This window comes from Cryptotermes secundus, unplaced genomic scaffold (assembly GCF_002891405.2).
Source record: "Cryptotermes secundus unplaced genomic scaffold, Csec_1.0 scaffold49, whole genome shotgun sequence".
Taxonomy (NCBI): domain Eukaryota; kingdom Metazoa; phylum Arthropoda; class Insecta; order Blattodea; family Kalotermitidae; genus Cryptotermes; species Cryptotermes secundus.
Genome location: NW_019744106.1, coordinates 3,042,893 through 3,061,097, shown reverse-complemented (window position 1 = coordinate 3,061,097; position 18,205 = coordinate 3,042,893). Strand labels below are relative to the sequence as shown.

General features: G+C 38.7%; 2 protein-coding genes across 10 annotated transcripts in view; both read left to right on the top strand.

The window, feature by feature from the left end:
* Nucleotides 1–7,899, top strand: part of LOC111874360 (survival of motor neuron-related-splicing factor 30) — a 21,755-nt gene extending 13,856 nt beyond the window's left edge. For both annotated transcript variants that reach the window (XM_023869804.2, XM_023869805.2), the window contains 2 exons: nucleotides 4,517–4,643; nucleotides 6,444–7,899. In XM_023869804.2, coding sequence (XP_023725572.1) covers nucleotides 4,517–4,643; nucleotides 6,444–6,587 — 271 coding nt within the window. In that variant the 3' untranslated portion in view covers nucleotides 6,588–7,899. The remainder of the gene's footprint in view (nucleotides 1–4,516; nucleotides 4,644–6,443) is intronic.
* Nucleotides 7,900–12,779: 4,880 nt separating this feature from the next.
* The window catches only part of LOC111874342 (solute carrier family 12 member 8), a 49,926-nt gene continuing 44,500 nt past the window's right edge, over nucleotides 12,780–18,205 (top strand). For 4 of the 8 annotated variants that reach the window (XM_023869767.2, XM_023869765.2, XM_023869766.2 and 1 more), the window contains exons 1-2: nucleotides 13,251–13,434; nucleotides 13,538–13,771. In XM_023869767.2, coding sequence (XP_023725535.1) covers nucleotides 13,420–13,434; nucleotides 13,538–13,771 — 249 coding nt within the window. In that variant the 5' untranslated portion in view covers nucleotides 13,251–13,419. The other 4 variants (XM_023869772.2, XM_023869773.2, XM_023869770.2 and 1 more) reach the window with 4 other exon arrangements.

Below are 18,205 nucleotides of genomic sequence, written 5' to 3'. Positions count from 1 at the left end.
GTCCTTGTATGCCGTTTTTAACATTTCAAGAGTTTCTGTTCCACTTTTCCCGAGCCAAAAGCAGAATTTCACCGCTGCACGCTGTTCACGAAAATCAGCCATTGCAAAAACGACGATCACACAAAACAGTTGTCACTATAAACTCTGCCGAAACTAGTCCTTACCTTCTGAAGCAACGGTAGTCGGCTTATCGACTCAGGAATGTTAGCTCTATGCGCTCATAGTGGCAAAACACGGTACTACAAAAGCTCTGCCCACAAAAAAATTAGTTCGGTTTCTTTTGGGTACCCCATCGTATATCTTCAGTCTGTTCTATCTGTGCATTGGTTCCATGTAGAACTTTAAGTTGGAAATTGTTTTATATGCACAAAAACATGGATATGAAGCTGCAGGGAGAAGATCTGATGTTGAGGAAATGAACATAAGACAATTATCAGGTGTAAAAGCTGAAAGAAATTTAAAAAGAAATGTGGAATGGCAAACAGTTCAAGTATCCATATGTTGAGGCTGAATTATATCAATATATTGTCACGTGTTGGGTATGTGACATGACAAATAACTTCATGCCATTTTGGATCTTAGCGAATTTATTGAACACTCACTCTTACATTTACACAATTCACAGTTCACAATTATTGCCACATGCAGTATCACAATTATTTCTCCTGGTGTAGTCACTGCCATTCACCCGATACAACTCAACTCGTAGCTGCTGGACTTGAACTCATACTGAATACTAGTAACTCTCTCTCTAGTAACTGGCTCAGTACTCACCATCTAGTAACTATGCTCCTCATTTAGGCTCAGCACAGACAACATAGAGAACACATTTCTGCTTGGCAACAGATATCAGATATTGTTGTCAGGTGTTTCTGCCTACACATTGTCTAGCAATAGTCACTGCACGAACTCACCTGTTGTGTGACGTCACAGCCTCGTGGGGAGGGGTGTTTACTGAGCGTTGTGTAATGATGGGAGGAGGGGGTATGTGACGTCACTTGTGGAAATGCATAGTTCATGTGACCCTTACTTCCTGTTTTGCCATCCACATCACAATATTATGAATATGGTGGAAACAAATTTGCAGTAGTGAAGAAGGTGCTGAGTTGAAGGGCTGCCAGTTAGCAAGGAAACTGTGTATATCTGTCAGCTAGTGCAGATTCAGTTTAGGAAGGGTGAACCATTTTATGGTCAGATGTGACTGCACCATTAGGCATCAAATGTCAATAGGACAGAGACTACCAGAAACATATGAGGAAAAGCTGACCAATTTCCAGTAATATGTCCTGAGCAGCATGAAGAACTTTAGGAGATGAGAAACAACACTGCACTCTAATGCTGGCTGTCACATCTGGTGGATAAACATTGCCTCGTTATGTGATACTTAAATGGAAGACAGTGGCAAAGGAAAAGGGCCTTCTGGGAATTATGGTATGAGTACAGGAAAGTTGTCAGATGACTGAAGATCAAGTTGAAGACTGGGTTGCATGTGTATGGTTTCAACAGCTGGGTGCACTGTTATGCTAGCAGTCCACACTGCTTTCATACAGCTTCTGGGGCCATACCACAAAAATGTGAAGGCCCAGTTTTGAAAAGTGAAATGCAACCTAATCAACATATCAGGAGGAATGATGGATGTTTCAGCCACTTGACATCGTAATCAGTCAGCTATTTAAAGCACCCATTCCATGTTCATATAATGTGTGGATGTAGAAAACATGGTGCAGTGCTAACAGGGACATGCTAATGGAAATGTGCAAGTGGATTCTTGATGGTCATCTGTTTTGCAAGATGGGATAGTGAAAAGTTTTAAAGTTACTAGCATCATTCCAATAAAGAATGCTGCCAAGAGGAGATGACTATAGTGAAGATCATTTCCTTTGTTTAAATAATTATTTTTATATTTATACTAGCTGTGCCTGGCCACGCCTTGCTGTGGCTCAGTCTGCCCGTTCTTCCCCGGTTTAATATGAAATTACTCGACGCATTGCTTCCGCTCTGTGAGTACGATGACCTAAGTTTGATCTTCTGCGAGGTATTATTTGGATGAATTAAAGCAGATCAATTGCACTGATGAAGCACTGAAGAAGACGAAATGAAAAACAATGAAAAATAAACTGTACTCCAGACTCACTTCCTCGGTGGTTATTCCAGACGCGTGATACTGAACAGTCGCTGGAGCTACACTCTCTTACACATATAGCCAGCGGTCGGACGGGATAGGGAATACCTAATCGAAGAGTTAGTTTCATCTGTTGCATAGGAAATGCTAGCACAGAACACCTTGTAGAAGTGTTTCGTTTTATCCATCGTTACGGAACGGAACCTCAATTCCTATGCAGTGGCCCACTGTAATTGTGTTTCCATGGAAGTATAGTTTCTGGTTTCATCTGTTGTTATGCAACGGTCTGTTCTAGAGTTAGTTTCATCTGTTGCTTAGGAGATGCTAGCACAGAACACCTTGTAGAAATATTTGGTTTCATCCGTCGTTACGCAACGGAACCTCAATTCCTATGCAATGGCCCACTGTTATTGCGTTTCCATGGAAATATACTTTCCGATTTTATCCGTTGTTACGCAACAAAAATGGCCTGTTCTAGCATTACTATGGAAAAGACTCCTGGATTCCGAACATGTGACAGGTTTTTACCTGTTTTTACCTGTCACAGGCATGACATCTACATAATAGGTATATAAAAACGCGCATATTCGAATGCAACTTTCTGTCAAAATTTTGAAGCAATCGGTGAAGAACTTTCGGAGATCTTCAACCAGAGACAAACCAACAGTTACGTTTTTATTTATATAGACTAGCTGTGCCTGGCCACGCCTTGCTGTGGCTCAGTCTGCCCGTTCTTCCCCAGTTTGATTTGAAATTACTCGACGCATTGCTTCTGCTCTGCGAGTACGACGACCTAAGCTTGTTCTTAGAAAACGACAAGAAAAACAACAGAAAATAAACTATACTTATGAAATAACTTCCACGCACGTCTCAGATTCAGCGAATAAGTTATTGAATGCTCACTTTTACACCAGCGAGCTCAATTATTATCACGTCCAGTATCACTGAAAATTTCTTCGGAGCTGGACTATTATAACCCGGTTTCGGACGCAACAGAGGGCACTTTCGCCGAGGGTTCCATTTCACGTGTTCTGTGCTCGTTGCCGCAGAAATGCATTATTTCCGCTGTTTCAACAGTTCGTTGCCACGGTTATTCCTAGGCAACGATCTGTTGGTATTCGACGTATAACAAGTTACAGTATATTAATATTGAATACAATTAATACTTTTACCTGTTTTTACCTGTCACAGGTGTGACATCTACATAATAGGCATATAAAAGCATGCGCGTGCTCGAATACAACGTTGTGTCAAAATTTCGAAGCAATCTGTGAACTTTTGGAGATCTTCGAGGAGAGCCAAACCAGCAGTTACATTTTTATTTATATAGATGACGTATTTTATAGCTAAAATATTACAACAAATTAATAAAAGTAGAGCATTGATTTTTCGCCACACGGTAGCATAGTTGGTTGAGGCACTATGCTCCAAGCCAGAAGATCATGGATTCAATTCCCAATGACATCATTGGATATTTCAGTAGACCTAATCCTTCCAGCTGCAGTATGGCCCTAGAGTCGACTTTGCCTCCAACAGAAATGAGTACCAGTAATCTTCCTGGGGTAAATGGTAGCCGGGGCATAAGACTGACAACCTCACTGCCATCTCTGAGCTGCTTGTTTATAAAATGTTTGGAACCTTGACTTCTCACAACCCTTTGGGTCTCCACAGCCTGATACAGGAATAACTTTTTCTTTCAGAGCATTGATTTTTTGTAAGGTTTTTTAGGCATAGTTTTTTTCTGATTATATTGCATAATATTGCATGTATAAGCTTCACCCCAATTTCAGAGAGTAAATTTTTGTCAAAGAATTGCAGCTTATACACACACAGATGTCGTGGTTAAATATGTTGCTAAAAGATGGCAGAAACTGTGTATTTAGTGTATTAGCCCAAATATAAGACAAGGTTTTGTTTCAAATACCACATGTTAGAAAAGATGTGAAGATGATTATGAGTCCTGATTGCTGATTATAATGATATTCACGAAAATGCCTAGAATGATGCCATCTTTTGAATTTATTTTGTCTTAGTTTTTCTTCTTCTTCCTACAACTCTCAGAACTTAATGACACATTCGGTTCTGTTAAAAAAAAACTTTATGATTTTCTCATTGGAAGAGGGTGTCTCCTTATATTCAGACTTAAACGGTAGCTACATCATTTGCTGCCAGACTATGACAAAGAATCTTTACAAGAAATTCTTAATTTCAGCACTTCCCCAGCAGTGGAATGATGAGGGTTAAGGTTATTTCTTTTTGCTTGTGATATCCATTGTCCTGATGGGATACCTGAAATTAGAGTTTCAGGACTTCATTGTGTCATACTGGTTTGTCTAACTGTTAAGTTTGGTCCATATTGCAGTTTTTTATGTTCTTTTTTCATTAATGTTACAGGAAACAAGTAATATCAAAACAGCGTGAATACCAGAAAAAAAAGAAACAAAAGAAGCTTCAGAGGTACAAGCAGATGGAAGAAGAAAGAGAAGGAGAGAAGAACAAATGGCTTGCATTCAATTCCAAGGTATGTGATCATCAGAGCCCGGATTTTGATGACATGTCATCTTTTTTTCTTTATGTAGTAAACGTTGCTTTTAAGTACTAAAGCCCTGATTATGAACCTCTGGTTATAAAAATGTGAATTTTATTGTGCATTTTTGTCATATTTTGTATGTTTTAAGTTTTAGGTCATTTTTACAAGTTTTTACGTCATTTTCGTCATTTTTTCACGTTTTACATCAATTTTGGTTATCTTTCACGTTTTTTAATAATCGACATTCATTGCTCAAACTGAAGATATTTGATTCGTGAAGTAGAAATCTATGTTCTTCAAGTAAATTTTGTTTTGTATCTCTAGCCTCTGTCGCTAAATATAATAGATTTGTTTGTGAGAGGGCACATTATTTTTCTTTCTAAGCCGCCAGAGATGCCGTTACTGTCCCGCGCAGCTTTCTAAGCCACCACTATATCATAAACTCATAAAATCGATGCCTCAGAAATGGAGAGGGGTATGTTTAAACAGATGTCCAGGTGTCATAAAATCAAGGAATTGGAAACTAATTTACACAGTTTGCATCTACCTGATTTTAAGAAAATTTAGAAATTAGTTTTTAGGTTATTTTTTTACATTTTTAGGTCATTTTTTAAATGTTTTTTGGTCATTTTATAGATCATTTTTCAGATATTTTTAGGTCATCAAAATCTGGGCCCTGGTGATCATTAACAGTTTATAGTACAGCTGACTGCTATGAGAACCTCAGGTGCCATAAGAAATATCTTGCTTTTTAGGGAACCCTAGGTTCATTGCCATATTCACATTCCTTAAAAAGCAAGAAATTTCTCGACTGCCTGAGTGACTGAACTTCTCAGGTACTCTGAAAACCCCAAAAATATGTTCACTATGTTCATACTGAATGGGTTGGCCTAGCAGTAACACTCTGGACTTATATTTGACAGGTGCTTGGTTCCCATCTCAGGTCAGATACCACCTCTTTTGACTGAGGTTTTCCAGGGTTTTCCCCAGCCCCATCAGCCATATGCCAGGATCATATAATTAAGCCATGACCACTTCCTTCAGAATCCGTTCCAGTTAGTCATTCATGATTCAGTACTTCACAGTTTAGCTACTGAGAGTGTTGTACAAAAAAAAATAACTACCCAACAGCTAATGAAGCCACTTCACACTCTCACAACCACCTGCTCCAAGAAATATTCTCCTGTTTATGTTTTGTGTGGTATCTTTGCTTCAGGCTTTATGACAGTGCATTTCTAATCTTTATCATATGTGCTACATACCCTGTCCATCTCATTCTTCTCAATTTGATCATCCTGTTAATATTATAGTCTTTCTAGGGGACCCAACAGAGTAGGTCTCCTCTCCTTATCTGAGGAAGGAAACAGATCTAGTTTCGGAAATGTTTTTTATAGTTTTATAATGCCAGATGATGTACAGAATCCCAAAACCCAGTAATTCTGAGTGTTATACATGATCATCAGAACCCTATAGAATTTTTCAAGGTTGTTTGTTATATTCATTATTGTCATTTGTTGTACAGAACATCATAATTTTTTCCATCATATTCTCTCCATAGTTGATGTGCGTTTTGCAAGTGTTTCACATTATCAAAGAGCCATTGCTTCTGAGTGTACAAAAAATCTAAAATGGAAGATACAAGGTATGGTGAGAAAATTTCTAGCCCTCTGAAATAAATTAATATGGTATGGAGGATGTTGGTGCAAAAGCAACAATAAGAATTCACAAACATAACCTCTCTCAAATTTCATCCCTGGCAACACCAGTCATATTGCTGTATCTTGCTTTCAGACTGCAAAGAAGGGAATGACCAAGAAAAGTATATTTGCATCACCAGATAATGTAAATGGACGAGTTGGCATTGGCACATGTGGAATGAGCGGGAAGCCAATGACAGAGTTTACCACAGCTGAGAAGTGGAGGAAAGGGGTGTGAGCCCTAGAAACAAATTTTGTGCAGTGAAAATTTGTGAATATTCCTCAGAGACCTATCATACTGCATTCTCTTTACAAAGATTTCTTTCTTTGCATTACAAAAATATTGTGATCCAAAATGTAAATAACGAAGTTGATGTAATTGTGTGTCACTGTGACACCTGTGTGGATTATTGTAGTTTGTACTAATGAAATCTCATAATGGATTGATTTAAGAAAGAGGAAGGATTAAGATTATGGTCTTCTTGAATATGATTCTGTGTGGTCTGGTAGCTAAGTACCAGTGTTTCTTGGGGATGTACTTTTCTCTATCTTCAGGTTCATCTGAAATATTGGTACCTAGCTGCTACACTACATGGTGTCACATCCCAGAACACTGTAATCTTAATATTCAGCAACATGAGAATGTGAAATCAGTAAACAGGAAAAGATATTTCAAATTGAAAATGCAGAATATAAATTTTACTTGAGAAACTGAAACATACGAGTACTGGCATTTTCTACCCTCTTCATTACTTGTAATGTAATCTTATGATTGTAAGTAGAACTTAATAGTACTAATATCACAAATGTGGCTGTCTGTGCAACAATAATATCTATGAATGTAAACAAAGACAAGTCGGTAGTAATGTATCACAATTCGTTTATTGTGGAGAGGTGTTGCGCTATGTTTCGACCTTCAAGGGGTCATCATCAGGTCTACTTAACAAGAATTCGGTCTTAGTTCTTGAATTTTATTCTGATATGGATCCATATTATTACAATTTGTTAGCGAATACTACCTGATTATTAAATACATCTAATAAATACACTCTGATAATATAGTTTTTAATTTTAACCAAATCATTATTTAATTTTGTTTAGATATTAAGACTGATAACTTTCTGTATAGTTTGGATTTTCATGTTACTTAGTTAATTATTAATTTTGTCCTTGAAAATAAAAATTAAAGATCAATATTTTTAAAAAAATCTGAATTTTTATAATTAACTACTCAAGTTACACTTGAGATATGAAGATACATGAGTATTGGTCTTTGATTACATTCGTAGGTATTATTGTTGTATAGACAACCCCATTTGTGATATCATGACACACAACAGGATGCATACCATAAAGAGTATTACTGATGTTTATATGGGAAGAGTTGTTTTCTTTCAGTCAATTGAATTTTTTGTATGTATAGATTATATTAACGGATCTCTGTATTGCAAATAGATTTTAATACTGTGTTGAAATGAAACTGTCCAGAAGCATTGTTCACATAATGGTTTCTTTGATATATATAAAGCTTTTTTGATCAGTCAGCTTCAGTAACTGTCTTTGAATTATTTAAATATTGACAAAAACGGTAAATAAATTAATGGGAGAGGTAACTAATGATTCATAAGTAAGTAAAAAAAGTAAAGTAAAGATATCCCTGTAACAGGCTCTGAAGGCCCATAGGGTTGTGAGATGTTGAGGTTCCCACATTTTCTAGACAGTTGGCTCATAGATGGCGGCAAGGTTGTCAGCCTTATGCACTGGCCACTCTTTAACCCCAAAAATATTCCTGGTACTCATTTCTGTTAGAAGCTGAGTCAACCCCAGGGCCACAGTGTGGCTGGAAGGATTAGGTCAACTGAAAAAAAATCCAATGACCTCATCAGACTTGAACCCGATGTTGACAAACAATACAGACTGTTCACTGGCAATGAGTGAACACTACTGACTACAGTAAAAGTTTTTAAAATATGCTGAGCATACCATTATGCTCTCCAGTTGAAAGTTAAACAGATTTTTAAATTGAAGAACTGCTTGGGGGGGGGGCATAATTTCATTTCATTGGTGGAAATTGCTGTTATATTATCACGATTTAGGGGAGTGTGTAAACTTATAGACAAGTTTTTGGATGGGATAATTAGATTTATTGACACCTTATACACACAGCTCCTAACTGCAGGCAATGACAGTGCTATTGCTGATGTGCACACTTTACACTTCACTTTCACTGTTACACACACTCAGTAGGGTTCTCAGTCTTCATTAGACATATCCTGGCAGTGGCTCTGTAACAGTCTCACTGTCACTTAAAATCACACATGGAGTCTTCTTTTCACAACCTAATTCATTTCTTGCCATTATTCTGCAATTGCCAATACCAAAGACTCAGTTCAATTCCTCTGCTCCCAAGATCGTATCCTGGCAGGCTGGCATCTCGAAACTGGACTAACTCTTCTCTATAAACCATTTTGCATGGACCATGCAGAAAAAACAGCCTGTCTATTGTTGAGAAGGCATGTTTACAGCACTGTTGCATAGCAACAGAAGTTATTCAATTGTTGCTTGTGTATTCATTGCCATGGGAGTGTTTCCTGAGCAGTTGCCTATCAATGGATTTCACTATTCCGGTTTTTGGGCATCATGTCACAGTATTTTGTTCATGTTTCAAAAACTGAAAATCAAGCCAGAAGAACTTAGCTGATACATAAAATATGAATGTTCCTAATGTTTTTTTAGCTCAGGATAGGCAATCTGAGCAAAGAAAACCCCTGTATTGCTGCATTACTGAGCCATTGCATAGGGACTCCAGTTCCCAAAAGACTTTCAGCCAACATATGAGAATTCCAGACTATGTTACATTATTCACCCACCCCTTAGGCTTTTTGAGATACATTACAGCTATCAGTCACATAAGAATTTTGAGCTGTACCCCATGTATGAATTATAAGACACCTTTCAGGCATGAGATGAAACCGTGCTGAATCAGGTGATAGCTTTGCAAAGAATTGTGATTTATTTAATGGCTTTAGCACTAAACTAATAAATTTTAGGTATAGTGACTGGCTACAGGCTGGACAACCAAAGGGTTTGAGTTCAAGTCACAGTTGAGGCAAGAATTTTCACTTCTCCCTGTTGTCCAGACTAGCTCTTGGGCCCACACAGCCTCCTATCTAATGGGTACTGGGGGTAAAGCAGGTGGGGAGTGAAGCTGATCACTCACCTCTAGCTAGTGCTGAGGTCAAGAAAATGTGGGTCAGTACAATCACTCCTCCATACACCTTCATGGTGTAGTGCTCAATTAGTTAAGCATAGCAACAACTTTAGGTTTTTCCCCCCNATCTCTAGATGCCCCAGAATACTTGATCACTTTTTTTTTTTGTTTTGTTTTGTAAACAATTCTGACTATGGCTTTCAGCACCCACCAGAGAATATTTAGACATATTACAACTTCACCTACCACATAACAATATTAAATTTGTCAAGAAACTTTTGATTTTGCAAGCATTTCTGATTTGATGGCTTTTAATACTCACTCAGGAATTTTTTATATGTAACAACTCTTAGTCACTACACAAGATTTTTGACAGTTTTCAGCACTAAGAGATATATAACAGTTCAGCTACAACAGAAGAATTCCTTATCTCAAAGCTTTCAGCAGGCTTGTAAGATTCCTGATTATATGACAGTTTTGGATCTGTATAAGAATTCTTGGTCTTGGTGACATTGAATCACTGTGACTGTGATATTGTATTCCTTAGTACAGTAAACCTCCTGTTGTATGGCATGTGCCACTTACATAAGTTTGCTGATTGCATGGGGAAAACTCATGCACACCCAATTTTCACCTTTTCCCATTCTTTCTGAAAGTCTGAATAACATTTTTGCATTTTAATTCTTGCATGAATGTCTCTGTAGGAGACATAGTAGGTTGATGGGTGATACATTGTAACATAATCACGAATTAAACTAACCTGTATGATAATCATGCAGCACTATGAACCTAATGGATCCTGCATGATGGAAGTTGATGAGCAGTGCTGCTAATGGTGGCTAGGTGGAGTACCACATGGCAGGTGAATGTATGCATATCACAAGAGTGAGAAATTTAGAGAAAGGTAAATTTCCTGTGAAACTTATGCTGGTTTCACAAGAATTCTGGACACTTTGATACTGAATGGCTGGTAGTTTATTATACATTCTGTCAACTGAGATAATATCTTCTAATTCTGGCATTATTCCCCCTAAGAGGTGGGTTCCAGATGAAAAGCCAGCTAACATTTAACCCCAAATGACTGAAAGTCCAATTTGCTGTAATTTTCCTAGGGAGGTTATCAGTTTATTCTCTTAAATATAGAAATTTTATCTTCTTTCACACCACAGATATTTCCTGTCCTTCCATCAGACCTATCAGTATATTGGCTGAGCCATTTCAGTCTGGGTCTTCCTATGGCTCTTCTATCTTTCACTTGTAATTTTAGAGCTCCTCTAGATATTCTGTATTGTTTAGATGTGTAATTCTTTAATCATCTACTGACTCCCAGTTTGTCTGATTGTCACATTTTTATATGGTCTTCACTTTTCATGCCTTGTCAGTGCCATGTCCTCCCCAGATGTTTGTGTGGCCATTTTGGTATTAATAATGAAAAGAAATAAAAAGGAACAAAGGTGAGTGGCGAAGACCATGCCATAGCTCAAGCGATTAGTCACTGGCTTCCCACTGCGGCGGCCTGGGTTCGATCCCGGGTCAGGTCAAGTGGGATTTGTGGTGGACAAAGTGGAGCTGGGGCAGGTTTTCTCAGAGTACTTCAGAAAGATTTTATGAAAATTGATCATTTAGTAAAAAAGATATTGATTGATGCTTTGATTATTTAACTACACTTCTGAACTGCTTCAAACATTGGAATGATGGTAGGATTTAAAAGGATTGCAAATGAAGTAATGATATCTCATATCCATGCATTTTCCTGGTGGGAGTGAGAAGACCTATGCACAGGTTGGCTGGTTTCAGCAAGACTCAGTTACTGCCCAAACTGCATGTATATCTGTGCAGGCTTTGTTCGATGCCTTCTGGGACAGAATTATCAGTAGTGATATTTGGCCAGCACATACACCTGATTTTAATCCTTGTGTTTTTTTTTTATATTCTGAAATTGTTTGAGGGGCAAAGTTTACAACAGTAACCCCCAAACAGAAGAACTAAAAGAAAATACCCATTGGGAAACTGCAACTATTCCTGCAGAACAGCTACAAAGGTTAAATCAGAACCTCTTCTACTGGTGTGTGGAATGTCTACGTGTAGAAGGGACAGCATTTTCAACATCTCCTGTGATCTCTGAACAAAAGTAAACACGTCCCTTCATTCGGAACATTATAAGCTATTAGGCATACTGATTCATCGGCAAAATTAGCATGTGCCTTGCAGCAAGTGACACACAACCCGCCATGAAGCGCAGAACTGTGGAACCAGTCAAGTAAAAATCCTTCCTGTATATTCTGAATGCACTTTGCAAAAACTGCGTATTTTATGGATACTTGGGGATAACAACTGTATACCGACTTTTTGGAACGCAAAATATTCCGGGGTATATAAAAATGACCTTTCGTTTTTATGAGCTTTTTGCAACATAACAGAGATCGCCTAAGTAGAGATCGTATCTGCCCTGTGACCGTGGGCCAGATTTTCATTAAATTCGATAAGGGAGACATTCGAATATCATTCCTCTCGTTTTTGATTAAGAATGATTCGCATCACCCAGCTCAAAGAGATATTGAACATGACTGACAGTTGCTTTGAGGATCTGATAAGTTATCGTAATATGGAACCGCCCTCACTCCAGCTTCTGATACCATCCACACTTCCTCTTCGAGAAACATATACATTCATTTTTATGTACTGTGCTTGTTTCGTGTATTCGTTTAATAGGTCCTGCAATACAGTTAGAAGCCTTGCACAGTTAACTGATCATTGCAGGTATGTCGTCTATAGTTTCATAATTATCCACATTCCGAATGCATTATAAAAGCCAATAGAGGTTCATTCATTAGACTTTTAATAGAAAATGTCAATTAATTGTAATGAACCTACTATTCTGCGATTTGAGATTCTCGTGACTATGACCGTGAAGTACGCTATTTTCTGGGATGTTACTCCATGTGGTCAATCACAAGTTTACTGACGTTCCGGCGGAATGCATTGCCTACAAACCACTACAGACACTATGAACAATACATTCCAACATATGGTCGGTAACGTCGTTGAACTGCTACCGCTGCTACCACACTACAAGACACGTGACAACGTAGTTACCGTGGTAGCAATTCGACTATTAGTACTATTTAGCCTACCATTCAATCATGGACTTCATGGAGTTCACGGATTAAGAACACGTATGTTGGTCATACTGTATCCACCAGTTGCCTTTGCGTGGGCCGCTGATCTGTAGGATAAGAAAGTGTGACTGGGGAGCGATGAGGAGAAATGAGTATGTTGACGGAAGTTGGGATTGTGGAGTTTAGTGGCATTCGGATTTTGTCTACAGTTTGACGTTGGTAATTATGTTCCCACCTATAATTGATCATGCACTCAGTACCGTTTAGTACCGTGTTTCATTCTTTAATATTGTGCTCATCAACTGACAGGATATGTTATAAGAAAGAGACAGAGGTACAGTCGTTACAGTTATACTAGGCGATGCTGTCACGTATGGCCATGTATATCGTGGGTGTTTATAAAGGAATGTAGTGGAGTTTGTAGGTGGAGGACGTTTCATGGTTGCGTTATGTGTACGTATGCCATTGTGAATTTAAAAATACCTTACGTTAGATTCTTATCAGCTTTTCCCCGCAGGAAGGTACAATATGGTGTGGTATGGCGGTGGTAACAGTGTATGTCAGGTACATGCTCCAAGGAAATCTTTTGATCAAGACGTTACAGTGACGTATTGCAGAAGGTACATGGTACCTGCACGTAAACTGTTGTTTAAATATTCAGAGGAGAGCTGTTTTAAAAAATATCAGTATTTTCGATAATTGAGGCCTCAGAAATATCAAGATGATGATTGTTGTGACTTATGGGAAAGATACATGTAAGTTAGTGTTTATTGAATTAGTTTCAATGCAGATAATTTTAGATTGCATTTTCATTACAGAAATTACAATGAAAAAGTGAAGTAACTTACATAATTGCAGAACATAACTAGAATGGACCCCTCATTTACACATCACAATGGTAAGAGCAACAGGGATATTGACTGGGCAAGGTTTGGTCTTGGGAACCGAGACACGAGTTCACAGCAGCAGCAACCCAATGGTAGCCACAGAACAGACAGAGTGCCAGGAGCAACTGATTTTGGCAGCGAGTATCATTATGGCCCAGGTGGTCACCAGGCTTCAGAAGTCAATGAACTGTTTGCAGAAGAACAGGTACATGCACCAAATATTACTATAAGTTCAGAGATTTATAGCCAGGAATGCAGCAAATTTGAAGAATTTTAGTATTCTGAATTTACTGTGGGAATGAGGGTTCATCATCAGTGACACAGACCGTTATATCAGGATTATGAAACTAGATTCTGCTTTCAGAACACTTTTGCTTTCATATACTACTGGGAAATTCAAATATACACATGACTGTTGCTGTAAGGCTGTGTACTCAAGGTATGACATACTCTGGTTTCTAGAGTAGATGAACTTTGTCTGCAGTCACTCTAGTTTTTCCTGTTGTGCTTCCTCCCTGATGTGTTATGGTGATAGGTCGCACCTTTCATTTGCATTATTTTTGTTGTGCATTTTAGCATCCCAGTAGCCCATACATGTAACATGCAAATGGTTAAACTTTTGTTATAAAAAATAATAAGGCAGCTGTTACATAATTTGATGTCACATACAAAACTATGAAGCAGAATCCTTGCAAAGCTAGTAGTCTCACAGCTACCCAAAAGAAATTCCCTCTCTTTTGCAGGCCAAAGTTTCTTTACCATGTAAGATTTGAGGCTTTCGCGGCGGTGACTATGAGGAAAGCAGTCTTCTGGGATTTGGCACCATGTGTATGTGGTGTTAACCGACATTCCTCCGAAACATCGGTTAAAACCACATATACACGGTGCCAAATCCCAGAAGACTGCTTTCTTCGTTCTTTTCCATGTTTGGAAGAACCTGCAACTAGTCAAATTCATTCAGGTTGCACCCTCCCACCCTGCTTCCCAAAAGATCAGTTTTAACATTATTCTCCTATCTCTTTGTTCGTCCAGGTGGATGTTAGGGGCACGAGTTAAAATCACTTGCAGTGTGTAAAAGTTGTAATTTATTGATATGTTACAAGTTTGGTGTTATGTTAGTGAGATTAGATAGTTAGATTTGGTTTGTATTAAGTGCAGTAACCTTAAGCAAACACTTCCCATCGATATAACTTCTTTATTAAGACCGTCACAACACAACCACATCAAGGTCAGTGTCTGGTTTTAGCTCTGCTACATATTTCGGCAATTAATAGCCATCATCAGGCAAATACATGGCTAACATATATACACCACTGAACTGCAGTATTAATAAAATTGGATACAATAATATTAATTATTCTTCCCATCCAGTTATAGCAGTGTTTCTGTGAAACTCCTGTGATGGTTGCACAATCTGTATGTTTGAAAATTTATGAAAACTGTATAAAATAGCATAGGATTTGAGGTTCTCACAGTGATGGTTATGAAGAGTTCTCTCTTTTGGAATATAATGCCTTAGCTGAAAGTCAGCCAACATTCAGAGGAACATGTTGCCTCCATCTTCAGGGTCAAAGAAGAAACCAAGGAAGAAGCAGTTAGCAAGCAGAGCTTCTGCGAATTGCTTCATGTCGGTTTCTTGTTTGGTTCATTCTTTGACCCTGAAGATGGGGGCAACATGTCCCTCCAAAACATTAGCTGGCTTTCAACAGACTACATGACATTATATCCAACGAGACAGATCTCATTTTATACAGCGTTATTTTCACTCTTTCTGATCGATTCCTGCAGTCTTTAATTTCAAAGGTTACAAATATTTGTGTAGTTACATTTGAGTCAACAACTGTGTTGGTAACTTGGACCGTGAAGTGGTAAATTGTAGTTAATGGTGAATAATGAATTATGAAGGATGTGGTAGAAAGTAGTCATTGCTTGATTTCCAGTACTGTCCATGCATATGCCTGGAGAGTCTGACAAGACCATGTGAAACCTCAGTCATGACACTTGAGCCTCTCAGCAATGACCCCTGTATATTTGCTTATCTCACGGTTGTTGCCCATCAATTGGTCTACATGCTACATTATGTATGTGACCCCTGCTAGTGCATGAACAGTTGGGTGGATTTTATTCATATTTAATGTTTAAGAGTATATCCATTGTAGGTTCATAGCAGTTGAACATGAACATTCTAGGTCCAAAAATAAGGGCCGTTCAGATGGCCCTCAGGAAATGAACACAATTTTTTTTATACAGCTTGAATGATTTGGAAGAGATTTCATTAACTTATGGAGACTGTATCCTTAAGTAAAGCTTCATAGGTGTTAACTTCTGGAAATTAATGGTACATGCACTAAGGGCCTAGAGTGTTAGGCAGTGTCATGGCCTGGTTTGTATAATCAGCGACTAGCAGTGGCCTGCCAGACAGCGGTCAGTTTCTTTTCCAGGGTTACATAGCGAAGGTCAGTCGTACATGAGAAAGTATGTGCAGTGCAGCAGTATGTTTCTTCAGTTCTCTTCATGTCCTTTTTGTTGCAGATAACTCACCGTTCATACTTTCTCTCCTGTTTGAATGAAAATGAAATCCTCTGTTATTACTGTCAAACAGTATAACCATTGGGCTCTTACGTTTGGTGCCAGCTCTCTCTCTAACTGCTTTTTGCTGCCTGCCTTTGGAGCGACTTCTTTCTAACCGTTCCCTCTCACCTCTTGGTGTGTCGAGTTTGCAGGTTGCTGCTGCGTCCTTATCCACCGCTTCTTCCCCTTGTTGCTGTTATTGTGAATGTTGGTAGTTTACGGAATATGGGTTACAATGAGGGATGGGCACTGTTAAGCTTATTATAAAGGCTCACTATTCGGGAAGAAAAGGGAATGTACGAGAACTACAGGTGATCTGTACTGGTTTAGCACCAGGGCAATGAGATTCAGTCTCAGGTGTATCCAGGCCTCATGCTAGCAGAGAGACAAGAGTGACTAATGCTATGCACTACACAACACTTGCTAGTGAGCACTTTTAATATTTCAGTCAGTAACATTGGTTCTTGTGCTAGTTAGATTCTGACTTGAGAAATCTACTTAATATGATTAGCAACTGTTCTAGTAACACACTTCAAAATAATTTTACTTTCAACTTAAACACTTAAACCAAACATGGAATCACACTGCCTTTTGTGGCCGGATCCTTGGTGAGTTATTAAGCAACTACTTTTGCAGACTGACTGTGCTTTGGGGCAAGAAGTCTTCACAGCTTCAGCTCCACCTCAAGTTACTACCCTAAGTTTGTTGATTGGAACAGTTTGAATTTTGGGAGTTTACTCTAATTCTCACTGCTCCAATCATCTTGTTGTTTCAAGGGACTCTCACCCGTGATGACCCAATGCACTTTTTGACAGTTGCTTACAAAAGTATACCAGTAGTGTGGATTGTGGGCCTGCCTCTCTGTGACTTACGGGTTTCAGAACCTGTCAAGTATAACTTTATCAAAGGATCCCTCCTGTCAACTTTCAAACTGACTTTCCTGGAGAATGCTGCCAGGCGCTTCGTGCCTTGTTTTTGTAGTAGTGAAGCAGGCCATATTCTTGAAATCAAGAATCGGGCTAAGTCACCCTTGAATGGTCCTTACTGCATCCTAGGCATAATTACTATAATTAAAAAAAATCTTAATTACAAATAAAGCTGGTGGTGTCAGTGATACGGCTACAACAGAATCCCAGCTCCTTTGGATGTTAATATACGCAGTATGTCCAGGATCTGTTAGGCCTAATTTTTTTAAAGTTTGTCCTGCAATGCCATATGTTGGCGAGTTGTGGCGTTAAGATTCTTGAAGTTTCAGCTGTGGCTGTCTTATAATTTCAAAGCGCAAGCATCACTGCATAATGTCTGCTGACCTTGAATGTAACAGTACTGTTCTGACACTCATCAGAAAATGGTGGTTGAACAGAGAGCCAACAGCCGGAGAAGCGTACGAAATGATGAAAAGTGTGTACGGTAGTGATTGTTTGAGTTGCTCGAACATTTTTCGATGGTATACTGTATTTCGTGATGGCAGGTAGGACATTAAAGATGCTCCATGTGCATCAAAGCCGAGAACAAGTCGCACTGAAGAAAATGTGAAAAAACTGACCAAAATCCTTGCATCAGACAGATGTGTTTCTGCAAGACTCATCGAGGAGCTTTTGGGAATACCAAAAAGTACTGTGGATCAAACTTTGACCGAGGATTTGGGCAAACGGAAGGTCTGTGCGTGGTTTATACTGCATGCGCCGTCAGGCGATGAAAAACATGCCAGAGTGGAACATTGCAAGGACACGTTACGGTCGGCCCAAAGTGGTACAAAATTTACAAAATCGATTGTTACTGGTGATGAGACATGGTGTTTTCAATATGAGCCTCTCACAAAGTGTCAAAGTGCAGCGTGGTTGAGCTCAAAGAAGCCGAAACCAAAGAAAGTGCACATGCAAAAGAGTCGAGTAAAGACATTGTTAACCATTTTCTTCGATTCCAAAGGAATCATTCACAAGAAATTTCTGCCAGAAAGTCACACAGTGAAATCTGATTATTATCTTGGAGTCCTCAATCGTTTGTGGGTGAGAATTCTTTGAATTCGACCTGAATATCGAGAGCAAGGTTCCTGGTCACTCCTCCA